This window comes from Cygnus olor, chromosome 9 (assembly GCF_009769625.2).
Source record: "Cygnus olor isolate bCygOlo1 chromosome 9, bCygOlo1.pri.v2, whole genome shotgun sequence".
NCBI classification, from domain to species: Eukaryota; Metazoa; Chordata; class Aves; order Anseriformes; family Anatidae; genus Cygnus; species Cygnus olor.
In genome coordinates this window covers 17,794,436-17,819,001 of record NC_049177.1, presented here as the reverse complement: position 1 = coordinate 17,819,001, position 24,566 = coordinate 17,794,436, and the positions used below count along the sequence as shown (strand labels likewise).

At 42.1% G+C, this 24,566-nt stretch overlaps 2 protein-coding genes across 21 annotated transcripts in view; one reads left to right on the top strand and one right to left on the bottom strand.

Annotated features, from left to right (window-relative positions):
* Positions 1-24,566, bottom strand: part of MCF2L2 (MCF.2 cell line derived transforming sequence-like 2) — a 167,391-nt gene that overhangs the window by 60,963 nt on the left and 81,862 nt on the right. For all 16 annotated transcript variants that reach the window (XM_040567994.1, XM_040567996.1, XM_040567995.1 and 13 more), the window contains 2 exons: positions 23,963-24,066; positions 22,508-22,596 (listed from right to left, as the gene is read on the bottom strand). In XM_040567994.1, coding sequence (XP_040423928.1) covers positions 22,508-22,596; positions 23,963-24,066 — 193 coding nt within the window. The remainder of the gene's footprint in view (positions 1-22,507; positions 22,597-23,962; positions 24,067-24,566) is intronic.
* Positions 751-24,068, top strand: B3GNT5 (UDP-GlcNAc:betaGal beta-1,3-N-acetylglucosaminyltransferase 5). 5 transcript variants are annotated; one of them, XM_040568012.1, is made up of 5 exons: positions 751-1,233; positions 17,008-18,346; positions 19,823-19,902; positions 22,525-22,596; positions 23,963-24,068. In XM_040568012.1, exons 2-4 carry the CDS (start codon positions 17,339-17,341, stop codon positions 22,571-22,573), a joined length of 1,137 nt encoding a protein of 378 aa, XP_040423946.1. In that variant the 5' UTR covers positions 751-1,233; positions 17,008-17,338; the 3' UTR covers positions 22,574-22,596; positions 23,963-24,068. The 5 variants fall into 5 exon arrangements, with proteins under 5 accessions (XP_040423946.1, XP_040423945.1, XP_040423944.1 ...); XM_040568011.1 differs by lacking the exons at positions 22,525-22,596; positions 23,963-24,068 and having other exon boundaries at positions 19,823-21,497; XM_040568010.1 differs by lacking the exons at positions 22,525-22,596; positions 23,963-24,068 and having other exon boundaries at positions 953-1,246; positions 19,823-21,497.

The window sequence follows — 24,566 nt, the reverse complement described above, 5'->3', positions numbered from 1 at the left end:
CCCTTGAAGTTTCCCCAAACAAAACCCGTATTACAAAGCAACCCATCCTTCTGTGGGACTGGAAAAAAAAAAAAAAAACTGCTCGGTTTTTACCTTTGCTCTACTTTTGTTGGGTGCCCTTGACAACAGAATTCATATCTCTCATTGTCTCTCCTGTGTGTACAAAGAAACCAATTCCTCACTGGCAGAGATGTTGTCAGATTTACGGTTGTGAAGTGACAGCAAACACTAATGGCCATAATATGCAACAGTTAAGTTTCTATGAACTCAATGATGAGGTCAGGAATAATTCAATCAATCACAGTCTGTGAGAGAATAGAAGATACACAATGAGCCCACGTTTGATATTTGTGTTCAGTGAGAAATCTCAGAGTGCCTCCTCAAACACAAGAGGCACAATGTTAGAGCAGCTTTTCAGCCTAATTTGAAACAGCTTTTTTTCTTCTAACCTAGTTTTTCTCTTTATAAGTTTGCAAAAGACTTTAAGGAAGGCACGTTCTTAACGCTTACCATCATTTGGTTTTTAAATACTCCCAATCTCTGTCTATAGAGACTGACAACCCGAAACACTGCAAGGAACAGGCACGTTTTCAGCCTCTGAAAATCCGGTCTGTCTAAAAATGACTTAGAAGAGTTTAGAAAAGGGCATTCTCCTCAGGATGACGCAAAGAAATCGCCAAGGTTTGTGGAGAAGGTGGGAGGTGGGGGAAAAAAAAAAAAAAAAAGGTAACCAAACCTTAAAACCCTCTTCTTTCCTTCCTGCTCTGAACGTTTCCAGCCAAGCCGTGCAGAGCCTCAGTCAGCTCCGTGCCCTCCTCACCAAGCAGCCGGCTATGGGAGGGCGCGGAGCCCTCGGAGGCTTACAGCAGCGGCAGCTACGCCTGCACCGTGACTCCCGATATCCCTTTTAAGATACAAATCTGATCCGTCGGAACTTAAGACCACAGAAGCGACTGGTTTGAGCCTCGGGAGAGAGGAAGAAGAAGCAGGGGCTGCCTCCGGCTGGCCCCCGGGCGCGGTGCTCGCCAAGGTGGTGGGGAGCCCCGGGGCTCGTTTGAGGAACAGGAGGAGGAGAAGAGGAGGAGGAGGAGGGGAGGAGGAGCCCATTGGCTCCCGGAGCCGAGGGATCCTATATCCTGAGTGAATGGGGGCGGCCCCGGGAGCGGGCTGGGCGAGTCCTCTTCCCCGAGGAAGGAAAGGCGGTGAGGAGAAGGCGGCCGGCCGCTGCGCTGGGTGAGCCCTCGAGGTCGGTGCGGGTCTTTCCTCCCTCCTCCCCGCTTCTTGAGCTCGTCCCCTCGCCAAAAGCAGGCAGCTCGTTCCTCTTTCAGCCCCCTCCGTGGCGAGGCGAGGAGCCGGGCGGTTAAAATCTGTGAGAAGTTGCTGTTTCCCTAAGTGCTTTTCTCTTCTCTCCGGCCGCAGGGAGTGCGAGGGCCGGGCTACCCAGGGGAGGGGGCGCCTGGCCGCGGGGCTGAGGCTGCGGTTCCCTACCTCAGCCAAGTTTTCCGGCGGCTTTGTCCCAAAGTTTTCGGCTCCAGCCCGGCTCCGTGAGCTCCTTGCTTACCCCTTAAGGCCGGCTTGGCGCCGGGCTGCGGGCTTGCACATATCTGTGGCAAACGAGCCCCAAACTTCAGTCCGTTTCCTACCGCCTTTTATGCACTGTCTTACCAGATCCCTTTCAGCCGCACCTCTGCCCGCTGCCTGCCTGTCTTGTGTCCCGAAACAAAGCCGGGGAGCCCCCAGGTCCCTCAGGGTCCCCCAAATCCCCGCAAGATCCCCCTCGGTCCCAGCGCGGTGCGCTCCCTCCCGCAGCCCATTCAAAGCCGCGCTGCTTCCCCCGCCCCGGGAGCCCCTCCCGCTTCCCTCCTTCTCCCAATTCCTAGTTTTTATTCTTCTTTTCACTACTGGAAAAGGCTTTCTTTTTTAATTTTCTTTCCCTGTGCCCTTTTCTCTTTCTTTCCCAGCCCTTCCCACCCAAGAAACTCGCCGATCCGGCTGGGAGTTGCTCCGCTCGGCCGCGGCTTGCAGCACGGGCCCGCGGCGGTTGGGGCAGCCCCGAGCCCTCCCCGGCCTCATTAACGCCCTAATTAGCGCCGCGGCCGCTCCTCGGCGCCCTTCCCCAAACTTCATTTTGCGGGAGCTCCGGAGAAGATAATCGGCTTGAGAGAATGCCCTAAGTGTAAGGGGGATTTACCGAGCGCGGTTAGGAAGCGTTTGTGCTCAGCCCGCCTGTACGGCTCAAAAACCTTCTGTTTTTTTTTCTTTTTCCGTTTTTTTTCCGTTTTTTTTCCCTCCCCTGGCTGCGGGCGTGCCCGCCTCGGCGGGGAGGCGGCCGGGAAGGGTCGGGCCGGTTTCCTCCTTTGTTCCCCGGCGTGGCTGGAAGCGGTGCCCTGTCCCCCCCCCCCCCCCGGAGCTCCGGGCAGCCGCTGGGGAGGGCGCTGAAGCCCGAAGCCGGGGGCCGGGGTCGTCCCCGGCGGGGCCTGGGCGCTGCCCCCCGAGGAGGACACGGGGACGGCGCAGCGGCACCCCGCTGGAGGCTCCTGAGCTCTTCAGGGCAGCCAGCTTTGTTAGAAGTGCTCCTCAGGAAGGTCTCGGAGTCTGTCTGGAGGTGGGAGACCGGCTTGGCCCTGATGTAAGCTACTGTGCGTCGTGCAAGGCAATGATAAAAAGCCTGAAGTTGTGTTTTGGCTGCACAAGGAGGTGGAGAACTTGGTTTGTGCTGCTTTTCTGTGCTGGAGCATCCTCATCTCTTGTCTGCCGGGGCTTATGCCTGAGGATCTCTCAGCAGTAGTGTGTGCAAATGTTTCAAGCCAGTTTGTATGATGTATCTTGTTGGTTATCTCCTGGCAGTTGGAAGAGGAAAAGGATGTGCTTAAGAAATGGATAAATTATTTGGAAAAAGGGAAAATAGTTGTCTTCCAAGGCAGTATAAATGCTAGCTTTTTCTGTTGATCAGGGCAGTAGATAGCAAAGCACGGTTGAGAACAACAGCCGTGGAATATTCCAGCAGTATACCCAGAAGGCTGGAGCATCACACAGAGCTGGGTGTTGTGCTGGTGTTATGGGGGCTACTGGTTGTTTGTCCTGCCCAGGACTAGATTCCCGGAAGCCCATCATCTGATGTCTAAGGAAATGTAATTTCAGTGGAAATGCAGGCTCCTGCACTGGTAAGGATTTGTGGATTTTTTTCTTTCTGCTTTGAAATTTACCAGCAGTGTCTGCTTACTAGTTCTCTTCCATTAAGTGAATCAAAACTGTGTCACTTGCTGCTCTCTTTAGCTTCATAAACTGAGTTGCAAGCCGGTTACTAATGCTGCCCAAAGCAGCAGCTGGGACAGTCTCTCTGACATCTGGCCAAACTGGAGTAGCAAGTACTGAAACTAGGAATGGTAATTCACCTAGATTGGGGAGCAGCATGTGGAAAATCCTGCAAGTCATTGCTTATTTGAAAAGCCGGTGGCCTACGTATGCAGTGTTATACTTTACCTATAATGTTATGGCATTTAGGATGCACTAAACTTTGCCTCATCTCCCACGGCTATCAATCTATGTCTGAAGAATTGTTTAGGTAACCCTTTAACTTGAAGATGTCACTTACTGAAAGGGCTTGGGTGGACACAAGTAACAAGGGTTTTTTACTGGGAAAACTTCTGTGTTTTTGTTCCTGCAGTAGGTCTGCTGGCCTTGGAATTGGCAGTGGAAGTAATGGATTAGTGTGGCACTACTAGTTCTTCCTTCTATATGGCTTGCAGAGTATAGTGAGGTACCCTCCTTAGCTTCCTAGGACACTGAATATCTGAGGTGAGGCTATTTGATTAGTTATTACCATGGTCTGCTGAATAATCAACCTTTAAATTCCAATAGAAAGCAGTGTGGTCCATCTCTGTCAAGCTATCCAGAAGTGACAAACGGATTCCTTGCTGATACAGGAAATGCTTGTGTATCTGGGATCTCAGCAACACTTGGAAGTGTGGTCCAGATCCCAAAATGAGGTCTGTTCAAGTAGTCCTGATCTATGCATCTAGAGTCTTCAAGGTCTAACAAAATTCTCAGGGATGCTTGAGTTTTCCCTTCTTCTTTCAGAAGTTTCACAGATAGGACACTTGCCCTTGGCAGCAAGGGGGAATGCTATTGGAGGATCTTTGAAAGGTGATTCTTGATGTAAATACTACAGTCAGTGGGGAAGTTACCACAATGTACAGAAATAAGGTGATGAAACAACCCCTTTGCTTTGGAATTGAATCTTTTTAGAATGAATCTCTACCAGTCCCAAAGTCTACCTGTTGCTTGAGTTGTTTTGTAGTCCGATCTTAACATAGATAAAATTGTGGCTTAGAGATGTCACTGGTAGATGTCTAAATTGGAAAATCTACAAGATGCCAAGCAGCCTGAGGACAGATGACCTTGAAAGAAGGCAATGTTGTAAAGGAAAACAACTTACTTTGAAGCACTGTTGAAGAGACATGTCTACATCTTGCTAATATAAACTGTAGGAATTCCTGTCTCATACCAAAGAACAAGTTTGCTGTGAATCAGCTTCATGAGGTTGAGCTTGACAGTCTGGTACCATCTACATACTGCTGGATGTAGTTTTAAACTTGAATAAAAAGTGTTTGGTCACTCAGAACTACCAGGATTACTGTCATGCTCTGAAGATGTGCTGTCACCTCTCACAGTGCAGCAAGTCAAACTGTTCATCAGAGATTCCCAAACAGCTTCTGAAACAAAGAACTCCTTTGATCAACACAGATCATATTGTTGGGAGGTGTGCTAGGACTTATCAACAAAGGCAGGTATTTTAGCTAGTTCTCTCCATTGAGAGCTGAGGAAACTTGCTGAAATAGAACTTTGTCTGCCCCAGATTACTGCTGTCCAAGTAAGTCAGTCTCTGTTCACACTTCTCCTGCTGCATCCTGAAACTTTAAAGTTCTACCAGTTTCATTTCTGACAAGACCAGAAGCGTGGTTTGTACCGAATGAGGTACAGTGGCCTTTTCTCTTAGGGCAGCAAACTTATGGCTCTTATTTCCACAACCCTCCCCCTGACCCCACTACTAGTCATATATGGGGGTTTCCCCCTTCCTCTGCTTAGCTCTTCCATGGCCTATGAAATGGATGGATGGCTTTTCTTCTACTTGAATTGGTTAACTAAGGAAAGACTGGTGTTTCACTTTGGACTTGCCACTTAATGATACACCAGGATGTGTAACACTTTTAAGATGAGATAAAGTGAACTACAGTAACTAAGGGTACTGACTTTCCATTGCATTATTTCAAAGCTCATCTTTCTAGAACAATCAGGTTCTTTAATGGATGTCTTTCTGTTTGTTTCCTTCTGCCTTAAGTTCATCCCTGTCTTGTATGCTTCTGCTCTTGTCTTTGTACCTTCCTTTTAGAGTTCACAGACTGGTGTTTTTGGTCTGTTTCACAGTGAATTCCATTTTAGGTTCTCCTTACTTTTGTTTCATTAAATGGTCCTTGCAGCAATTCTTAATCTGGCGCAGTATGCGTTTCAGCTATGTTCCTGGCCATATGTTAGTCTTGGGGGGGGGGGGGGGGGGGGGGGGGGGGGGCGGGCGTATATAAACATGTTTTCACTAACTCTAGATACTATTAAATAGTGTGACCTACTATCTATTTCTCATGAGCAGAGATGAGTACTGCTGCCTAAATGTAAATGCACAAGTCACCTCATTTAATTTACAAAGGCTGTAGTCTTAAAGAAATCTCACTGCCTATGAAACATGTTGGGAGAGTGGTACAGCTCCTTTGTTTATCTGGTTTGAATCATGAAGTTAGGCCTGAAGAATTCTTTGCAGTCCTCTGTTCTAGGGCTTGTGATGGCCAGCAGACTGCTTGCAGGTCTCAGAGGGCACTTCAACTACAGTAAATGAGAAACTGCCAGATGCTGTTTAAGTCCCATTTGCTACAGCTTGCTGTACTGTCACACTTCTCCTAAGTGCGTGGGAGTGTGTGTGTTGGTTCTTTTCTGCTGTGGGCTTGTAGTGCTCCTGCTCTGCATATTTCACAACAAAAAGCAGATGAGTGTCTCCCATTTAGTCTCTGGCCTTGTTGCACGGCAGAAAGGGCTGTATATAGGGCCAGAATTCTTCTTGGTTACCACAGAAGTGCGAGAGGATTAATGGAATTCATCCCACCCATCTTGCAGGCAGGCTTCAACAAAGCCTTGAACTGCTGCTATTCCAGCCAATCTGCAGCTACTTTGGTTTTTGAGGTGGTTCTCCATCCACTTTATCATCAAATCTGAAATGTTTCAAGCAAGCCAGAGAGGAGCAAACATGCGTGGAGACCCCCAACATGTATGTATGAGTCTGTAAATTGGAAAATAGATTCAATACAGAAGAGAACCAAAAGCTTTTGATATGAAGCATATTTGACTGTCTTGAAAAGTAATAGCATGAACCTAACAGGTTTAGAAGGGAACTGCTTAACTGACAGGAGTTTGCCTTTCCTCAAACTACACGTACCTCTTCACATAATACGTCTAACATGTTTATGTAGTCAACTTTAAAACCACTTGGGAATTTCTCATTATGCTACTGGAGGCTTCATGAATGCCTTCAGAATGGCAGTCTGAAGTTAGGACTGATGAGAAATGGAGGATCAAGTCAGGTCGCTATTTCTACATGATTCCCCTACAGTTAGGGTGACTTTTCAGTTGAATTAAAGATGCTGCTTACGTAACTTTAATTTCAATAAAAGTAAAACTTAGTCATTCAAGATACATCAACAAAAATTAAAAACTTCAATTTTTATTGAAATTAAAGCTATGTAGACACTCTTTCAACATGTGCAAATGCAGTGTAAACAGTGCTAGCAGACTTATGCAAAGTACCTCAAATTGGAATTAACTCTTAAGGAAATAAACTATGCACAAATGTAAAACAAAAGGAGAATATATAGTCAAACTGCTTACTAGATTCAGATTAATTTCCTATTAATGAAATGAGATAACCCATTAGATGTGATTATCCAAGAGCCATTAATAGCAGGACAGGGTTGCTAATAACTCTTCCGCTTCCCTCAGCCCAAAGTAGAATACAACACTTCTTCTTCAGCTTAAGAGTTGCTGACATCTATGTACAGCAGTGAACAGGAGGGTGTGAGAATGAACAAAGCCAAGGGAACAGTGTGCAGTACCTATCTGTTCTTTCAAGTGCTTTTCAAGTGTATTTATGATCTTCCAAGTGATACAGAATAACCAGAAAGTTCTTTATCCTGTTTGTGCGAGCTTTAAGATAGGGTTCCAAATATGATCAGAAATGATCTACTATAAAATTGAGAGATGGGGGCTTTCTAGAGGCTATAAAAAGTGCTGACTGAAGTCTCACTGAAGCAGGAAGACTATTAACCACACACAAAAAGGGGGAAGATGTGTTCCTGGTTAGATTATATTTCTAGTACTTTCTTTGCGTAATAGGATAATTGGTTTATCTCCTACACCAAAAAGAGTGTTCTGGAGCCAAGCTCAGCACTGAAACATGCAGGTTTTTTTTCCTATTTTTGGTGGGCTTTCATTGTTCTGCGAATAAAATTGTTCACTTTCATTTTAAAGCAAAGCAGGAGCATGAGCAACACTAAATGTGCTCTGTGTAAGACTAGACTTCTACATTGGCTTTAAATCTGCTTTAAAAAAAAAAAGCTGAAAAATGAAGCTGAGTACATTTACCAGGAGGGCAGAACTTCACTTGTGTGGTCTCTGCATGGTCTTTCCTTACAGTTACTAGGCTGTTTGGTGGGAGGCTAGTGTGGAGTAGCTGCTTAAAACTTCCTCCTCCTGTCCACGCAATGGGGTGAAGCCTGAGATTTTGTCAAATTTGTTTGCCTTTCTCAGCTGCTTCCAGTGTTGTCCGGCAGGGCAGATACCTAACATAAGCAGCTAGGGTATTAGATTAAAACTGATATAGAATGTAGCTAGGCCTTTTTCACTGCCTGCTGTTGTTGGGTAGGCCTTACACTGCTAACAGTGTACCAGAACCTTGTGCTTGCAAAAGCTGAGGCTTCTACTTGAGTTCTGAAAGCTTCACATCTTTGTGAGGTTTTTGTGTGTTTGGTGGTGGTGGGTGGTGGTTTTCTTCTGGCGAACAATTGTCTTTCTTCCCTTATCACTTAATGTTCAGCAGGATTCTCAGGTGGGTTTTCCACTAATACTGGTAAATGGCAGACCCTCTCTATAGAAAGGGCGGTGGTGGTGGAAGAACTTTAGGGAAGGAGGGGGTGGCTCTATGGCTTCTGTTCTCTCTGCAGTTTCTTCTGGGGACTAACAGCGCTTTTGACCTTCCTACAACTAAAAACTGCTTTAAAAAACACTTATTCCCTCCCTATAACTGTGGTGGCCCATGACCCTAGTTATAGGAGTTGGGTAGCTGTTTCAGAGCAAACAGTAGGAGATGGAGCTTCCTGAAAATGAGCAAGGGACCTAAAAACCAAATTCAAAGCAGGTGCTGGTCAAGTTTATTATTGGTGGTATGGACAGTCAGCAAATAAGTGGGGGAAAATTGTGTGGCTTAGGAAAATCTCTGATCAGTGCAGGCAGAACTAATTACATATTTATTCTTAATTTGAGGCTATATGAGATGTTAAACTGAAAAGAAAGATACTAGGCTAGACTGACCAAGCAGTACAGCTCTCCATGTTGCTTTTCCTCTTACTTCCTTATAAATATTTAACTGGCAGAAGTTCCACTAGCAAAAGGAAACAGCTTAATGTGCAGTGGGATAGTTATGGGTGCCTGTAGCAGTAGCACTGGAAAGCTTATACAGTATTTACCTAGCCTTTGTGATGCTGCTTAGCTTGGGGTAATTCTTAAAATATTTGTTGAAGTGGTACCTACACAGCAATCATGAAAACTAAACAAAAAAGTGACAGTAGGGAAACCACCTTTACAAACAGTTATTGAGTAATTGGGCATTGGCACTCAGACAAAAACAAGCTGCAGATGTGTTCATTTCTTTATGAAGAGTTATGTTATTTGAAGTCACAAGGTGTGTTTAATTGGTTGTAATTGGAGTCAGTGAATCATGTAAGATAAGGGATTATAAGCAAAGCAGTATCTTGCTGACCACCACTACAAACAACTGAGTTCCTTACTGTCTGAGCTTAAATATGATGCGCTTGTTTTCACATGTGGTCATCGGTAACTTGGTTGCAATATAGTCTGCTGACCACATGTCTTGAACTTCAACTTAAGATTAAGACACCTTTTCTTGAAACCTGTACATTACTTATGGCTATTAAATATGTGAAATGGCAGTTCGTGTATTTCTGGTAATTCTTACTGTCTTTTCCTTTCTGTCATTTTTCTTTCTTCAAGAAAATGACGGTCCCGTGTGCGTATGCTTTCGTGTTTCTTGTAGAATGAAAAAGATGTTTCTCCACCATTAACAGGAAATGTCAGCTCTAACTTTCCGTGATACTGATGCTTATCAAAAGTGCTTGTTCTCTTAGATTTTATCTGTGAATTGAAGAGTACAGTTTGGCTTTTTATACTGAACAGATCAGGGTGTGTAAATACTATGTCCTATGTGGCTTTGAAATTCAAGCTCTGCCATTCACACTGATGGTGGGTAACATTATTAACAGCTGCAGCTAATGTGCTCTGCCTGTTTTGTGTATGCTTCTGCTTTAGTACACAGGATTCGAAAGGAATGTGTACCAGTCTGGCACATCTCTTAAATACTAGCACTGTGAAAGTAAGCTTACACAAATGCAGACTGTAGCTCAGGGTAGTATTAGAGCTCATCGCTGCCATCTGCCAAAACATGTGTTGGGTTGTACTATAGGTACCATTACAGCCTTTGTAGCTTTCTTGGAGCTCCGACTTGTTTGCATGGAGGTTAATACATACTTGATCAACCTTTTCATAAAATGAGGGCATGTGGCCTCAATCATGTAACTGCCAGACTCTGAAACTTTAGAATATTATCCTTACTGGCAGTGCAAAGAACTAGCTCTTTTCACCAGCTCAATCTAACACAAAAGCATAGAACTTCATGTCGGTGCTTGTGTATTTTATGTAAAATCCCTTGAGCTACTAAATCATTCATATTTTGTAGGCTTTTATACTTGGAAACAGTCCTCGCTTCCAGCTTGTCTAGGGAATGGTCTGCATTGGCTGTAGCAAGTTAAAGCAACTGAAAATCAGTCATTGTAGACTGGTGCTTGAAAGGGGCGGTCCTATACCTCTCCTGCTATCTGCACAGTAGCTGTTCTGGGGAACTGATCCTGCTGAAAGCAACTTGAGGAGAAGGCAAGCCTCCCTCCACCTTCTAGCAGATGCCTCCAGTTAGATCCATTCATAGCAGTTAGGAAGCATGCTGCTCCATTTTAGAGGAAATGGAAGAAATCGTTCTTGTCTTTTTCACCCAATTGCTATAGCATGTATAAAATATCTCTAGGAACTAAACCTCTGCTGGCAATTAGCTGTTTCCTGGCAGTCCTAATCATTTACAATATGTCTTGCTTCCAACCCTGAAGGAGCTAAAATGCTTTACTCAATTGCCATCTAATGCTTTGCCATCCTTTGAACTTCTCCGCCAACCAGCACTTCAGAGATTGCCTCAACAATTGCAAACATGGCAGATCAATGAGATGCAACAAGTGGTTGCAGCTTTTGATTCACTTTTTTCTACATGTTGCTGTATTTTTTTTCTGATATGAAATTCCCCTTGAGAGAGTGCTGTACTTCAATGCCTTTTTAATAGAGGGATTTTTCTTGACTGAGCAACTACAGAAGTTCAAGCTTAGGAAGATGTTGGATGTCCATCTTAATTGGGTCTCTGCTCAATCTGAGAAGTTCTCAATGCATGCACAAAGAGAATTTAATGCTGACTCAACTATTCCAGGAAACTACCCTGCCTGCAGGTTGCAGGCGAACTCTAAAATGAGCAGGCAAAGCTTGCATGTGAAACTGCAGATGATGGGTTAAATGATTTTGAAACTGAACCTTGTCACTTCTGCACTTGTGATCCTTATTGATGCAATACTTATCACCTGTCTTTCTACACTTTCATCTTTCTAACACTAGACTGCTTCTTCTTGATTATCTTCTTGACACTTTTTCCTAAGTGGTAACTGTCCAAATTGACTCCGATCTCTCACCAGTTTTGTACAGAACAATGTGTAGCAGGGGAGGTTTTGACACTACATGAAGTTCTCTTTGGAGGATGTATGCCTGTGCTTTCCTTCAATCTTGGAGCTTGTGAGCTATGTAGGAAGGAAGGATCAGCTAATGACCTTACCATGTTTTTTTTAAACATCTGTCACTATAGTGTTGGGTGTGACTTGTTTCTGTTCAGTTTTCTTTCTTGGTACAGCTCATATGAGGAACTTGAATATCCGTCTCAATGAAATTTGTTAGTGTACAAACTCTTCAAATACAAGGGAGCAAAGGAGAAGGATATAGGCCAGGGTAGAAATGCCAGATAACATGACTTGCGAAGACATGCCAGCAACAGAAAAAATGGTGAGAAACTGAGTTGTGTAATCTTGTAGCTGAAGTTGTGAGCAGCAAAATCAGCTCAGGCCTTGCTTCTGTTACCATAGGCACATACCTTCTTAGCCGCTAGTTACTAGGAAGGGGAAACCGATAAGCCATGAGAACACAATTACAAGTTTATTTGATGTGTTAACTTAAATCTAAATTTTCTTTGGTCTTCTAGTGCAGGCAGTACAGAAATACTGCTGGAGATGGAGTTCAATTTCATAAGGATTATAACTGCCTAAATTGCTCAGAAACCAAACACTGCAAAAGTTTTAAGTTCTACCTAACAATTAAAAGGCTCAAACATGACAAAATTTGTGTTCTTTGTTTAGGCAGCAGTTACAAGGTTCAGACTTCAAAAGCTTAAAGAAAATCCAGTGTATTTTTTTCAGGATCATCTCATTTTTACACTAGGTTTGAAAATTCTGCCTGAACTGAAATCCAGGCAGTGCTAATCTAAGTCCCTGCACTGTCTGGCTTCTGTTCCCTCTTGTTGGATACGTTCCTGCAGTGCAGGGGAAGTGGTGCTGCAGCTGGGGTCCATGTGACATCTGAAGTCTTCTAGCAGGATGAAGCAATGTCAAGCTAGCACTATCAAAGAAGCTGATCTGGGGTAGTTCAGTGACAGGGCTGCCCTGACTACAGTCCAGAAGCCCGTCCCAGGATTTCAAGTTTCTTGTAGTAACACAAAGCTTGGAAGTAGCCTTAGGTAAAAGTGAAAGCTTCAGAAACAATGAACCTAACACTTTGATTCTGCAAAACAAAACCCCTGAGTCCTGTTGTAACCTGAGTTTTTCCTCTAGATGTAGCCTGACCTAAATAAATTGCTTGCTGTTACTTCACTGTTTCAACAGGTTGGTTTTTGAGGCAGAGTTTGGAAGGAGTGAGCTGCACTTGACTTACTGAGCAACTAGATAAGCTTCAGAGCTGATGGAAGCTGCAGGAGGTCTGTGTGGTGGTGATGAGAGGGCAGGGATGAAGAAAGAATGAGTGTAAGGCCATCCTCAGCTGGCAGCAGTAACCTTTTTATTGAGGTCAATCGCGTGGAACTGCACCCTTAAACTAATTAGCTGTTCCCTGGCACAGCCACGAATGAGCATTTAACTTCAAAAATATGAGTTTGCTGAAGGGCTGCTGCTTCCTTGAGGTCTTTGTCATATGCTGCAAGCCAAATAAAAGGGATAATGTGGGCACCAAAGCTGGCATTTGGATGAAACAAAATTGATTGTAGCTAGAAATATCCTTAATTTGAAGAGCTGACTCTGTATGTAACTGAGCAGGGAAATGCTTGTCATTCATTCATCCTTTAAGTAACCAATTCCTCCTATCTCCAGTAAGTGACCAAGTTTAAGTCTATCCAAATACCACACAAGAGTTGATGAGAATGGGGCTGTTGCTACAAGCTGGTGGTAGTGTTTTGTTTGTTTCTTTCTTTAAAAAAAAAAAAAACTCTAAAGTGTTTATTGGAATATCCTGCATTGCTTGAGAAAGCTGCTTGTGATCTAAACTATCCCATGTTTCTTTCCTTCTGCACAGGACAGAAGCATACCTGATGATCAAATAATCTTTGTTTTAAAACCAGATGTAATTTGGGGGTGTGCTGTGTCAAATTGATTACAGATGAATTGAAGCCCAGCCTTTGTATTGTACCACATAAACTTTGTAGCTGGGGGTGAGGGTATGTTCCCTCTGGGCAGTCTCAGCTGGTCTCTTCTTGGGTTTAGGTTTCTCTCAGGGTGGTGTTGGTTAATCTCTTGTGTTGGGCAGTCTCTCGTGAGTTTTCTCTGGGGTCCCTCCCACAAGTATCTGTGTTTCATGTCTGAGGTGTCTGTTTCTTTAGCCTCCTCTGTCTCCTCACTGGACTTTCCAAAACAAAACTGTTCTATTTCTATCCCGAAATTAACTTCATACTTCGTTCAAATACTGACTTCCGTGGACACTTAAAGTAGCTCCCTACGGATCTGCTTTTCAGTGTTCACTCCACAAATTATCACGAAAGCTTTCTATTGTGTAACACTTCTCTGGGATGAAAATGGAGCCAGCATATTTACAGAATGCAGAGTACCGAGCTGTGAACAGTTGCTACATTCAAATGACACAGTTGTGCTTATGGTAATACCAACAGGTTAAATAAACAGACCCATCTAGGAAAAGTAGGATTGCTGCGGGGTGAAAAAAGCTTTCAGTACTTATAACTGGGGCAGGACCACACAGTTGTGTTTTTAGATATACCTGAAGGGAAGGCAGCTACAGGAACTGTATGGGTGCATGGTTCTCCCAGTCTGTCTCCAATCTGAGTACATCTAAAAGCTTCCAAGCCACAAGTAAGAGAATGCACACCAAGAGGCAAAAACACCTTAATTATGGTCTGGAAAATGACTGTCAAGCATGGTTTTATCTCTGTCCCACAGTTTCTTCTTCCTAGGAAGAAGGCTTTTTTTCCCCTCAGAATTAAGAATCCATTGTCAATAAATAGCTTTTGTGGGGTACAGGTTCAGCCAGCTGTTAAGGGGAGGAGGGCATAACTAACCCAAAGGATCAGTATTGTGAATGTCTATAAACTTCTTTCAGTGAAGATGATTCTAGGGTATCAGCACCTTTGCAAGTCTCTGGGCTTTTTTTAGAGGGAGACGGGGGTGGGGGGGGATGAAGCCTCTTTAAATGTCATCAGTATTGTTTATCTATAATTGCATTTAAGTTTTATGAAGGACATGTTTCTGAGGAGGATTCTTAACAAATTCTCTGTGCTAAATGCTGATTTAATTCCCCTGGAATAGATCAAATGAGACTCATCTTACAGCCTTTAAGTTGATTTTAGGGCTTGCTTTTTTCTTCAAGGAACAACTTGAAGAATTTAAAAAAAAAAAATTCTTTCCAGCATCTCCCTCTCTTTGGAGGGGATACTAGAGAGCAGGAGACTTGATCTATGCTAAAATCTCACCCCTGTATCTTCTCCATAAATTAAAGCTGTTTGCACAGATATTTTGGTAGGGATTTTTCTGAGGTGTATTTAGTCTTCCCTAGTAGCAACAACTGTCACATAGGTTAGCCTCACTATTAGTCTCAAGTTAATACTTTGTGGTGTTGACTGTTCTCTCACCTCTTCCTTTGCCCAGATGACATGAGTAATTGCAGACTTTTGCCAAAACCTGTTATCAAAGTACAATCCAAAAACACTATGTGGTGACTAGGATTTCTGAACTTACCAAGTAAGTACAGGTACTCTGCCTTGTGCTGCCTCTACTTCTGAGAAGTCAGTCAGTTGTTTTTAAGCTATCCTGATGGCAGTGGGCAATGTAACCACTGAAGCTGAGTCACCTTTATTTTTCCTCCTCTCTGCTGATGACTGGATATTGCCAAAGGCTTTACAGTGCAACTCTATTTTTCTTTCCTTTTTGTGACACCTGCTATATATGTCAACAAGTTGATGTACACTTTGCCTCACCCAATTCAGTTTACAGTGCTGCAGCATTTGTGTTAACTGGCCAAATTCATGCAGAGTGCAGGCTTTCTGGAGAAAAGCACACATAAGCATGTAGGATAGAGGGGAAAACTAAAACTTATCCTCATTTTCAGGAAGTAGTAGATTTTTCAGACCTACTTCCCCAAAAGAAGTTATCAAATTTCTGTGTTTCTGTGACAGTCCAGTTTCTTGTCTAAGTCTGTTTCATACGAAACAAGAGTAAGCTCTGCAGTAGCATTCTATTATAAAGTTGCTGAGTTTATAACTCTGAGGTGCATTGTTTAACTTAATGTTTCCAAAATAAAACGGGTTTAAACTGATACTATAAAAAGTGCTGACTGATTGTTATTCACCAAACTGCCCATACAGCTTTTCTGTTATGCACTGCAGTCTGCAAGCTTCAACTGCACCAGTCCATGGTTTCCATTTTGAGCAGTCAGCCCTCCTCCCTGCATTAGATTACTACACCACAAAATTACATCAACTTTTACTATCGCTATCTAATTGGTTTCTCCTAATACCGTCTAGTTGCAAGACCTCCAATGGGTAAAATCTCTCAAAATGCTTGTGTTGCACATAAATTCTAATGTAATAGTGATAGCTCATGTTATCTTGCTTCAGAGGTTGTATTTGCCTGCACTAAGTGCTTAGCTAATGGGGTACCTTACTTACAGTGTGTGCTAGTCCTTCATTTCCAGCTCTGAGAGCTCACTCTGGGTTTTTACGGGCAGAGCAGGTAGCTGCTCTTCTGGGATGTTCTTGTTTAGTGTAGCTGAGTCTAGTCTCCCCTACTTAAGAACCGACTTTTAGAAACTGCAGGGCAAGAAGGCTGGACTTGTGTGGCTTTGTGGTTTTTAGATTCTCCACTAAAACCCTAGCTGGTATCAGTGAGGGTAGCCCTGTGATGGTAGCTGGTTGATATGAAGCACCCCTGTCACAGCTACAGCTGCTAACTGAGGAGGAGTTTGTGGCCCCAGCTGCTGCAACCTGCTGCATAACCTGTGTCTTCACCTGAGCTTAGGCTGCAGATAGTCTCTATTGCACCACTGGCTAGGAAGTGCAGGTTTTAGGATAAAACATGGAGTGTTTGGTAATGGGTGTCACTGGAGTGCAATTCTGTTAGTATCTCATTTCAGTCATGCTCTGGCAGGCTGAAATGGCGGCTTACTTTCTACAAGCCTGCCCATAGGGTCAAGCAGAGAGAACAGCACCTGTGCCCTGTCTGCCAGGCCACCAGGAGCTCCCTGGCTGGGGCAGGAAGGCACTGGATGAAGCTGATGCGGTGCTACCCCAGCTGTGGTCAGGGGGAGTGAAGCGGCAGTGGCCCCTTCCCGCCATTCTCCTCAGAGTGCCACGGGGTTGGTGGCCTGGCTCCGCCATTATTGCTGGCTGTGAGGAGCTCTGTGGGGCTGCGCTGAGGTGGCAACAGCCCTGCTTTGCCTGCACTCCTGTGTCCCTCTCCCAAGAGGGAACAAGGGCAGCCCCAGTTGACCCCGGTACCCTCTCTCTGAGAGCCTGGTCGAGGTGGGGTGGTGGTGAGGGGAGAATGGCTGCCTGAGGGACCTGTGGTGGGGATGAGGGAGGTGAGGCCTAGCAGGTAGCTCTGGCTGTTGGGGTGGGCCCAGCTCTCTGACACGGGGGAGCTGTTACTGGTGTCTGTGTGGGCCTCGCTCTTTAACAGGCTGCCCAAAGACAGCTTGTAAACTCAGTCACTTGTACAGTGTGTGGCTTGCTTCCCAGCTTAAAGAATTTAAACAAAATGCTGGCATCTGGTTAATGGTGGTGGGTTTTCCTAAGAGTTTCTTGTGTCAGAACTGAGGCCTCTGAATTAGCTTCCCCCTCTCCTTTCCTAACCTCAGGGAAGTTTTGGGCTACTGACAGCCCCTAGCTTGTTGCCAGTTTTTTGAGTGGAGGGGGGCGGTTATGTAGGTGAGTGGTGATGGGGAATGTCTCAGTAAAGTCAGTCTCCCTGACAAAGCATAAAACCAGATGGGTTAATAGCAACTCACTGAAACTTCCCTCCCTCCCCTTGTTACATTTGGTAGGTATTCATCCTCATGAAGAAAACCAGCATGTAAGAAGATCTGATTAGAACCAGTGTTCGCTTTAAGATGCCACAAAGGGAAAAAACTCATCTGCAAGTCCCATCTTTCAAAACTGTCTGCACTCTTCCAACAGAAGAAAAATCATTTGGAGAAATATGACTTGTGGAATCTGTGAAGGAAGCTGGCTTTACAAGGATACTGAATGAAAGACAGCATGCCTTACAGTAGACACTTATCCTGAAGGGGTGACACTGTGCTCTCAAGCTAAAACACGGGCACTCTAAAAACACTGATCCTGACCAGGAATAAGGATTACAAGAACTGCATCAGAATGTTTGTTAGTCCTAGAAGAGTCAGAAAATGCCAGTTTTTGCAGTTATTTGCCACTTGTTTCATACTATGTCTCATGATTTTTTGGGGACCATTTGATAATCACATTGTAAGCCATATGAAGTCCTATTCATACAGATACCTCATAAATAGCTACAACTTTGTGAATGAAAGCTTGTCTGTCAACAGGGAAGACCTGGACAGAGTATCAAGCTACCAGTACTTGATCAACCACAGAGAGAAATGTCAACAGCAGGATGTCCTTCTCCTGTTGTTTGTGAAGACTTCTCCTGAAAATCATCATCGGAGGGATGCAATTCGACGAACTTGGGGTAATGAGAAATACGTTCAGTCTCAACTTAATGCCAATATTAAAACTCTGTTTGCTTTAGGACGACCCTCAGATCATCTGCAGCAAAGAAAACTATATTTGGAAGACCAGAAATACAATGACTTGATTCAGCAAGATTTCTTGGATACTTTTCACAATCTTACTCTTAAATTACTTCTACAGTTTAGCTGGGTGAATGCCTACTGTCCTCATGCCAGGTTTATTATGTCTGCAGATGATGATATATTTATCCATATGCCGAATCTTGTTGCTTATCTCCAAAGTCTAGCACAAATGGGTGTTCACGATCTCTGGATTGGCCGTGTTCATCGTGGATCCCCTCCCATAAGAGACAAGACTAGCAAATACTATGTTCCATATGAAATGTACCAGTGGCCCTCTTATCCTGACTACACAGCAGGAGCTGCATATGTAATATCAAGTGATGTAGCAGCTAAAGTATATGAGGCTTCATTGACTCTCAATACAAGTCTTTATATAGATGATGTCTTCATGGGCCTCTGTGCCAATAAAATGGGAATTGTACCACAATACCATGTATTTTTTTCTGGGGAAGGAAAGGCTCCATATCATCCCTGCATTTACAACAAAATGATGACATCTCATGGACACGTAGAGGATCTTCACCATCTCTGGAAGCAGGCTACAGATCCCCAAGTTAAAAAGATTTCCTCGGGGCTTTGGGGTAGAGTATACTGCAGAATAGTTAATATTGTACTTCTCTGTAAACTATACTATGAGGACACATATCCCTGTTCAGCTGCCTTTTCTTAATACTTGAATATCTGTGTTGAAGATCCACTGAGCCAAAACAGAACAACAAACTTCTTAGCTGTTTATTCAAAATATATGTAAGTGTGAAAAGAGGGTAGAACTTAAATGTGAATAGCTGGGGTGGGGGTTGGGGGGTGAACCAGGGGAGGGGGAGGAGGATGGTCCCAAGTTCTGTTCAGAAACTGTTATTGGAATAGCTCTCCTATTGTACTGCAACTTTCTACATTGTAGCCTGTTGTGTTTTTTCTTTTTACGTGCTTCATAAGATGAGAGTCTGGATTATATGATCACTAAATGAACTATAACGGGCTTCTAGGATTTGAAGTGCTTGGTGAAAATGTCATTTACTTTGAACTTGATTCAGTATGTCTCAAAGCTTTTTTAAAAAGCAATGTGAGCTAAGGCGCATGATTCAAAAAAAAATCTATATCAAAATGGAGTAGACCTTTCAAAATAAAAGGAAAATAGAACTTCTGAGTCAATGAGACTATTGTACTAGTCTAAGACGAAGTAAATTGGTTACAAGTATTCAGCACTTCTGAATGCTTCACGGAAAGTGTACCTGTACCTGCAGAATTGACAAACAGTGCTGGAAGACCTGCTACAATCTTTTCCTCAAAGCTCTCTAAATCTTTGAAGTAAGGAAAACTGTTTAAGTGCCCTCTGACTTTGTTCTTTTAAGTAACAAATGAGCTCCCTTTAGATCAGGAGTAAACTTTGAAGGAAGAAAATCTAATGTTACTTAAGCAACTGGTTTTGTTAATCTCTGCCTTCTGAAAAATGAAGCTGTATAATTAATCCAATCTCTAATAAGCAAATAGACTAAATGCATTTAAGGCCTGTTTTCTTTTAACAATTCTTCTGTTTTCCTATATTCATAGTTCTACAGGTGAAAAGCAAGCAAAAGTCATAGCTGTATTCCTTTAGAATTTTATAGTTAAATTGAAGTTCTTATTGACTTGAAAGAGCAAAGTTTCTTGCTTATATTTGTTAAAATATTTGTTAAATAAGGAGAATACTTTCTGCACGAGGTTTTGACTTCATGGTGAAGGGACAGGGAGATAATGAACCACAAACTCAGTACACAAATCAAAATCACTAAACCTGAAGTTTTTTCCTGAAGACAAAACTATTTACAGTTTTAGGGTAGTCTGTGTCCTCAAAACTCTATCTTAAATAGAGTTAAATAATATCACCTGTAGAGGAACAAAAATACCTGTGCATTGTAAATCTAGATATAGAACTAGGTGGTGTTGAAACTCCAGTTGTTATGAGTTGTACTGTGGTGCCATATAAATTTTGTAAAAACAAGGTTCTGCAGTCTTTTCTTGTATTATCTCACTGATGGTGTCTTCACAGGTTTCCAGTACAGGTTATTTAGTTGCTAATTGCAAAGCCTGTGGTAGCTCTCCCTGGAGCGGATACACAGACTGCACAAGGTACAGTCAGATATTGTTTGTGAACTGGTTTGATGCTGGAATGAGTTCTTGTGTGGGTAGTGTCATGAAACTACTTGTGAAAGATTGAATGAGTCACGTTTATCAGCACAGCAATAACAAATGACCCCAAAGCTTGCAAATTACCAACTATCTGTCACATTTCTTGGATCTGCCAGAAATGTACTATATACAGGAGCAATGCTACTTGCTTTTTAAGATGTCTAAAGCTGGCCTTTTCTCTTCTGCCTGAAGTTTCTTGCTGCTACAGCAATGTGGAGCAGTGAATTACTTAATTTGTCTTCTAACTTCACTTTACAACAGATGCATGTGGCACAGCAGTTTTAAACTGCAACTGGTAAACTTTGTTTAAATGCTGCTGCTCTTGTTTTAAGGGTTTGAATGGCTAATACTAGCATAGACAAACAGCACTGAGGTTGCTGTCTGTTCTTTAAACTGCCGTTTCAGATGCATGTTAGGTAACTACTGGAACTAAGTGGAATATGTAACTCTAAGTTAGATTTCCAGGAGGGGGGGGAAGAAATCCCAACTGGACTCAAATGTTGGGTATATAGAGCCCACAAATAACTCACTTGCCAGCATTAACATAGACTGCAACAGCTGTATTTCAGGAACTCCATGTTCTTGCCTAAACAGACTCAGATTAAAATCTGAGGATGTTTTAAAACAAAAAAGAACACAACAAGCCACCAAACCTAGCTCTACAATTTGTTGGCTCTAGCAGGGTGTGGTGGTACACACAGAGGAAGTATTATTTAGTACTTGAAGGAAAGACTTCATCAGATCTCTGACCTGTTGTGGGCCATTTAAATTAATGAAGTGCACAGCAAAACTGCACTACTGAAAAAGTCACCCCATTCACTTTAGGGGAAAGAGGGTCTACATATGCTATGTATAACCGAAGTGTACTACTTAGACTACAATTTCTTCCAGCAATGTTTTCACTCACAAGCTGAGTTGGAAGAAGATTAAACTCCTATAGGTTAGTGATTTAGCTAACATCTAAAACACTGCTTAAATGCAGTTTGCCATTATGTGAAAGTCACTTGACCGTTGAAATAATTTTGCTTTATAGCTAGCTTGAGTTTTGTTTGGATTGTTTCTTAGACTTAAAAGGACCTTGATGTTTGTAGCATGCATTCTCTTCTGCTGCAGTGAAAAAGGAAGTTGCTTATGAATAAAAAGGAAAGCATGAAGGCACTCCTTTCAAAAAAAAAAGTTTGAAAACTTACTCTCTGGTTCTAAACACTGATTTAACATTTGACACCTCTAACTGGAACCTCTTTTAACAATTGTCTTGGTGCTCCAATGCTGGGTTGTCAGACTTTACTTCTACAAATAAAATTGTATCAGCCTGAATGGTTGGTTATGCCTCATTAAGAGTTTGACATTGTTGCACAGCATGTTTAATGCTAAAGTTGTTTTTACCTGTTAGTTTGATTTGCATCAGTTTCCCTTTGGTATTACTAATTTTTATACAAAGTGTTCAATATTTATTCTTAAATTTTGCTCTTTACCACAAAAATACAATTGTTTTGTAAAACTTGATTTGAATAAACAGACTTGTTGCTTTTTTTAAAAAAAAAAAGCTGGTGAGTTTCTTGTTGCTTTCTTTGTAACTGACAAGCTCAGCTCTCATGCTTAATTACCATTCTGAGTACTCTCTTAGAGGACTTTGAACTGATTTTTTTCTTTTCTATCCTTCCTGTCTGTTCTACTGTGAACCAAACCTCCAGATTTTTTTTTTGGGGGGGGTGTGGAATGTGAAATTGGTGCTCTCAAGAAAGGAGGCAGTTTAAAAATTTGTTTAGCAACTTTCTAGGTTTAAAGCTGTGGGAAAACGGCCTAGTACTAGAAGCTTAATCTATTGTTAATATTAACTTCCAAAATCATATGCTCTCTTTGCTCTCTTGAGGCAATCATTCCTGTAGAGATATGTATCTACCTAAATTCTATTTCAAATCACATTTTGTACTTTCTGAAAACAAGCTGATAGTTTGGTAACCAGTGGTAGACATTATTTTCATAGTATATAAGATTACTTTGAACCTACTACAAATTGAGATAAGTTGCATTTTGCTGTCTCTGACTTGTATAGCATAGTGTATTAACAAGCTAGTGTTTTCAGAAATGTACTCCTGTACCAAGCAATTTAAGTGTGTACCCATGTAAGACAGGCATATCGTACGTATAAATTATTTAAATTATACTGAAGAAAACAAAAAGAGGTAGTAAGGAGCGTGGGGTTTGGTTTGTGGGCTTGTTGCAGTTTGTTTTAAATTATTCTCTTTGGCCTAGAGACAGTGAAGTTCAACTCAAATTGGATTTGCTTGGCACTTCTTGATAAATTAAATGACTTGAGCATTTGGTTGTTTAGATTATGTAATTAATATAATCTTTCTCAAGGCTTTCTAGAAAGGGAGACAAGATTATTACTACTTGTACTTGAAAAATAGAAGTGTCTCACAGGCGTATATTCAAATGAGAGTTTCCTGAACAGGAGATGATCTTTACTACTACTAAATGATATGTGCAAGGCTTATTCTAAGGAGTTATGTCACATAATGACTAAAGCATACAGCCTTACCTCCTCCTTGTTGACAGGTTCTCATCGCTTTCGCTCATCACCAAGACTCTGTTAGATCCCCCTTGACTAGCTTCATGCATCACTTCGATCTGAATGAAAAGCACACGCAATGTGAAAATACTTAATCACTGATACTTTTATTTAGAGAACTTTAATTCTTTACAAGAATAAAAAACACATCACCGGTCTAGTATGTCATCTGACAAGTTAAAATAATTGACTTAGATGTGCAAACTGAAAATCAAGAATAACTCTTAAAATAGATTGGTATGTTGTAGATAAACTATTCTAATGATATGCTGTCCTAATAACGTGAATCTTCATGCAAGGAAGACAAGAAAATTACGGCAAAGGAATGTTATTTAAAAGACTGAGTAAGTGGCGCTGCATGTGTTTTGATTTTGTCTTACTTTTGGCTAACATAACTAAAATGGATGTTGGCAAAGTTACAAAATATTGGTACCACAGAAGTTGTATTCTGAACGTTTCTATGCTACAATCTCTTTGTAAAGGTGTATTTACATTTAAAATATGGCAAGGGAGGTGTTACTTGAATTTGACAGGAAGAAAAAGTCTGGTCTCTCTGACAGTGGTCATTTCTGTGAGCTTGGACAAACAAAAGATTTCAGGATGCAGCTGCAATTCATCTTAGTTACAAGGAATGCAGATGAATGAAGTTTCTGGATTCTTCTGTTCCCAGTTTTAAAATAAGCAAGGAGGGCTATTTTGTCTTGATATCTCATTATCCCCAGGTAATCTGCAGCTCAAAAATACTCTGCTGTAAGGACAGGTCTCTTAAATGCTGTAGGGCTTGGGATTAGGGAAGGACAGATAAGGATGTTCAAAGTGTCCAGAGCAGAATCTTGCTGCAGAACTAATGATGCAACAAATCTCATCAGAGACACGCAAGTAAAATGCATTTCCCTGAACCTTACTTGCTCATGCAGTAACAGTTAACAGTGGAATTTTGTTGTTAATTATGGTTGTTTATATTAAGTATTAAACCTCTAGTCTTTCCCCCTTTGTGTATAGAATAACCTTAGAAAATATTTAAATGAAGAAAATTACATAACTTCGTAAAACTCTGAACATAGCACACCTTTCAGAGGAGTTAGAATAAAATTTCAGTTTGGGAAACAAAATAGTTCAGGTGCTATAACAAAGGAGGGGTACTTTTAATGTATCATCATTGGACATTCTCTCCACATTGCCCCTTTCATCCTCTGAAAGTGATTTCTACTTCAGTGTAACCTGTTTTTTCACATACATGAGCATACATCTTAAAAGTCTTAACACTGGTATCTAGTAACTTTTAAACTGCAGTGTGAAGTGTAAAAAATGTTTTGCAAAGGACTTGCAAATGTTTTTCTTCTATTTTTAAATAAGTACAAATATGTAAACACTTATTTTAAATTCTCTCACAATATGGAATGTTCCCAAAACAGAGACTTATACCTTAATTCCACCTTTAGTCTTCTTAATACTTTTCTTTTTCGATAACTCTGCCTCAGAGATGGACTTTGGAGGGCAGGAAATTTCTGTGGACCTCCTGTTGGTAGCTGAAGAGGTCAAAAAGAAAGTAACGTTAGCAAACTCATGCTAAAAGTCAAAATCCTACTTCTTAATAAAAACAATGAGCAAACTTCCTTCCATGTCATTGGTAACTGACACCTGGCTTAGAGAACTGAACTGTGGTTGTAGTGGTGAAGCCTCAGCTGGCATGAGGGAATGGGCTACGTTGTTCAGTCCTCCGCTGTGTCTCAAATTGGCACGTACAGTTTCATGCTGTAATGACTGCCATGGTTTAGTTTCCTCCTTGGCAACCATCTTTAGGATAGCTCAGGTAAATCTTAGCCAATTGTATCAACAGTTGGATAATTTTTACTTTGATTGTTTTTAAGCTCACGGTTTGCTAATTGTGTGGTTTCCCAAAGGAAGAACATTTTTGTTCTGGTAGTGAGTTGGTAAAGTCAGACTGTAAAGGATTGTTCCCTGTAAGGTTTCATCACATGAACCAGCCTCAAAGGAGTAATCACTACAAGTGTTCAACAAGTCACTC

Bases quoted from the DNA above. Each gene is read 5' to 3' on its own strand.
- B3GNT5 (XM_040568011.1), top strand. From the start codon at position 17,339: ATGTTTGTTAGTCCTAGAAGAGTCAGAAAATGCCAGTTTTTGCAGTTA. The intron at 18,347-19,822 runs GTTAAAAAGATT...GTGTCTTCACAG, and splicing joins AGCAGGCTACAGATCCCCAA to GTTTCCAGTACAGGTTATTT.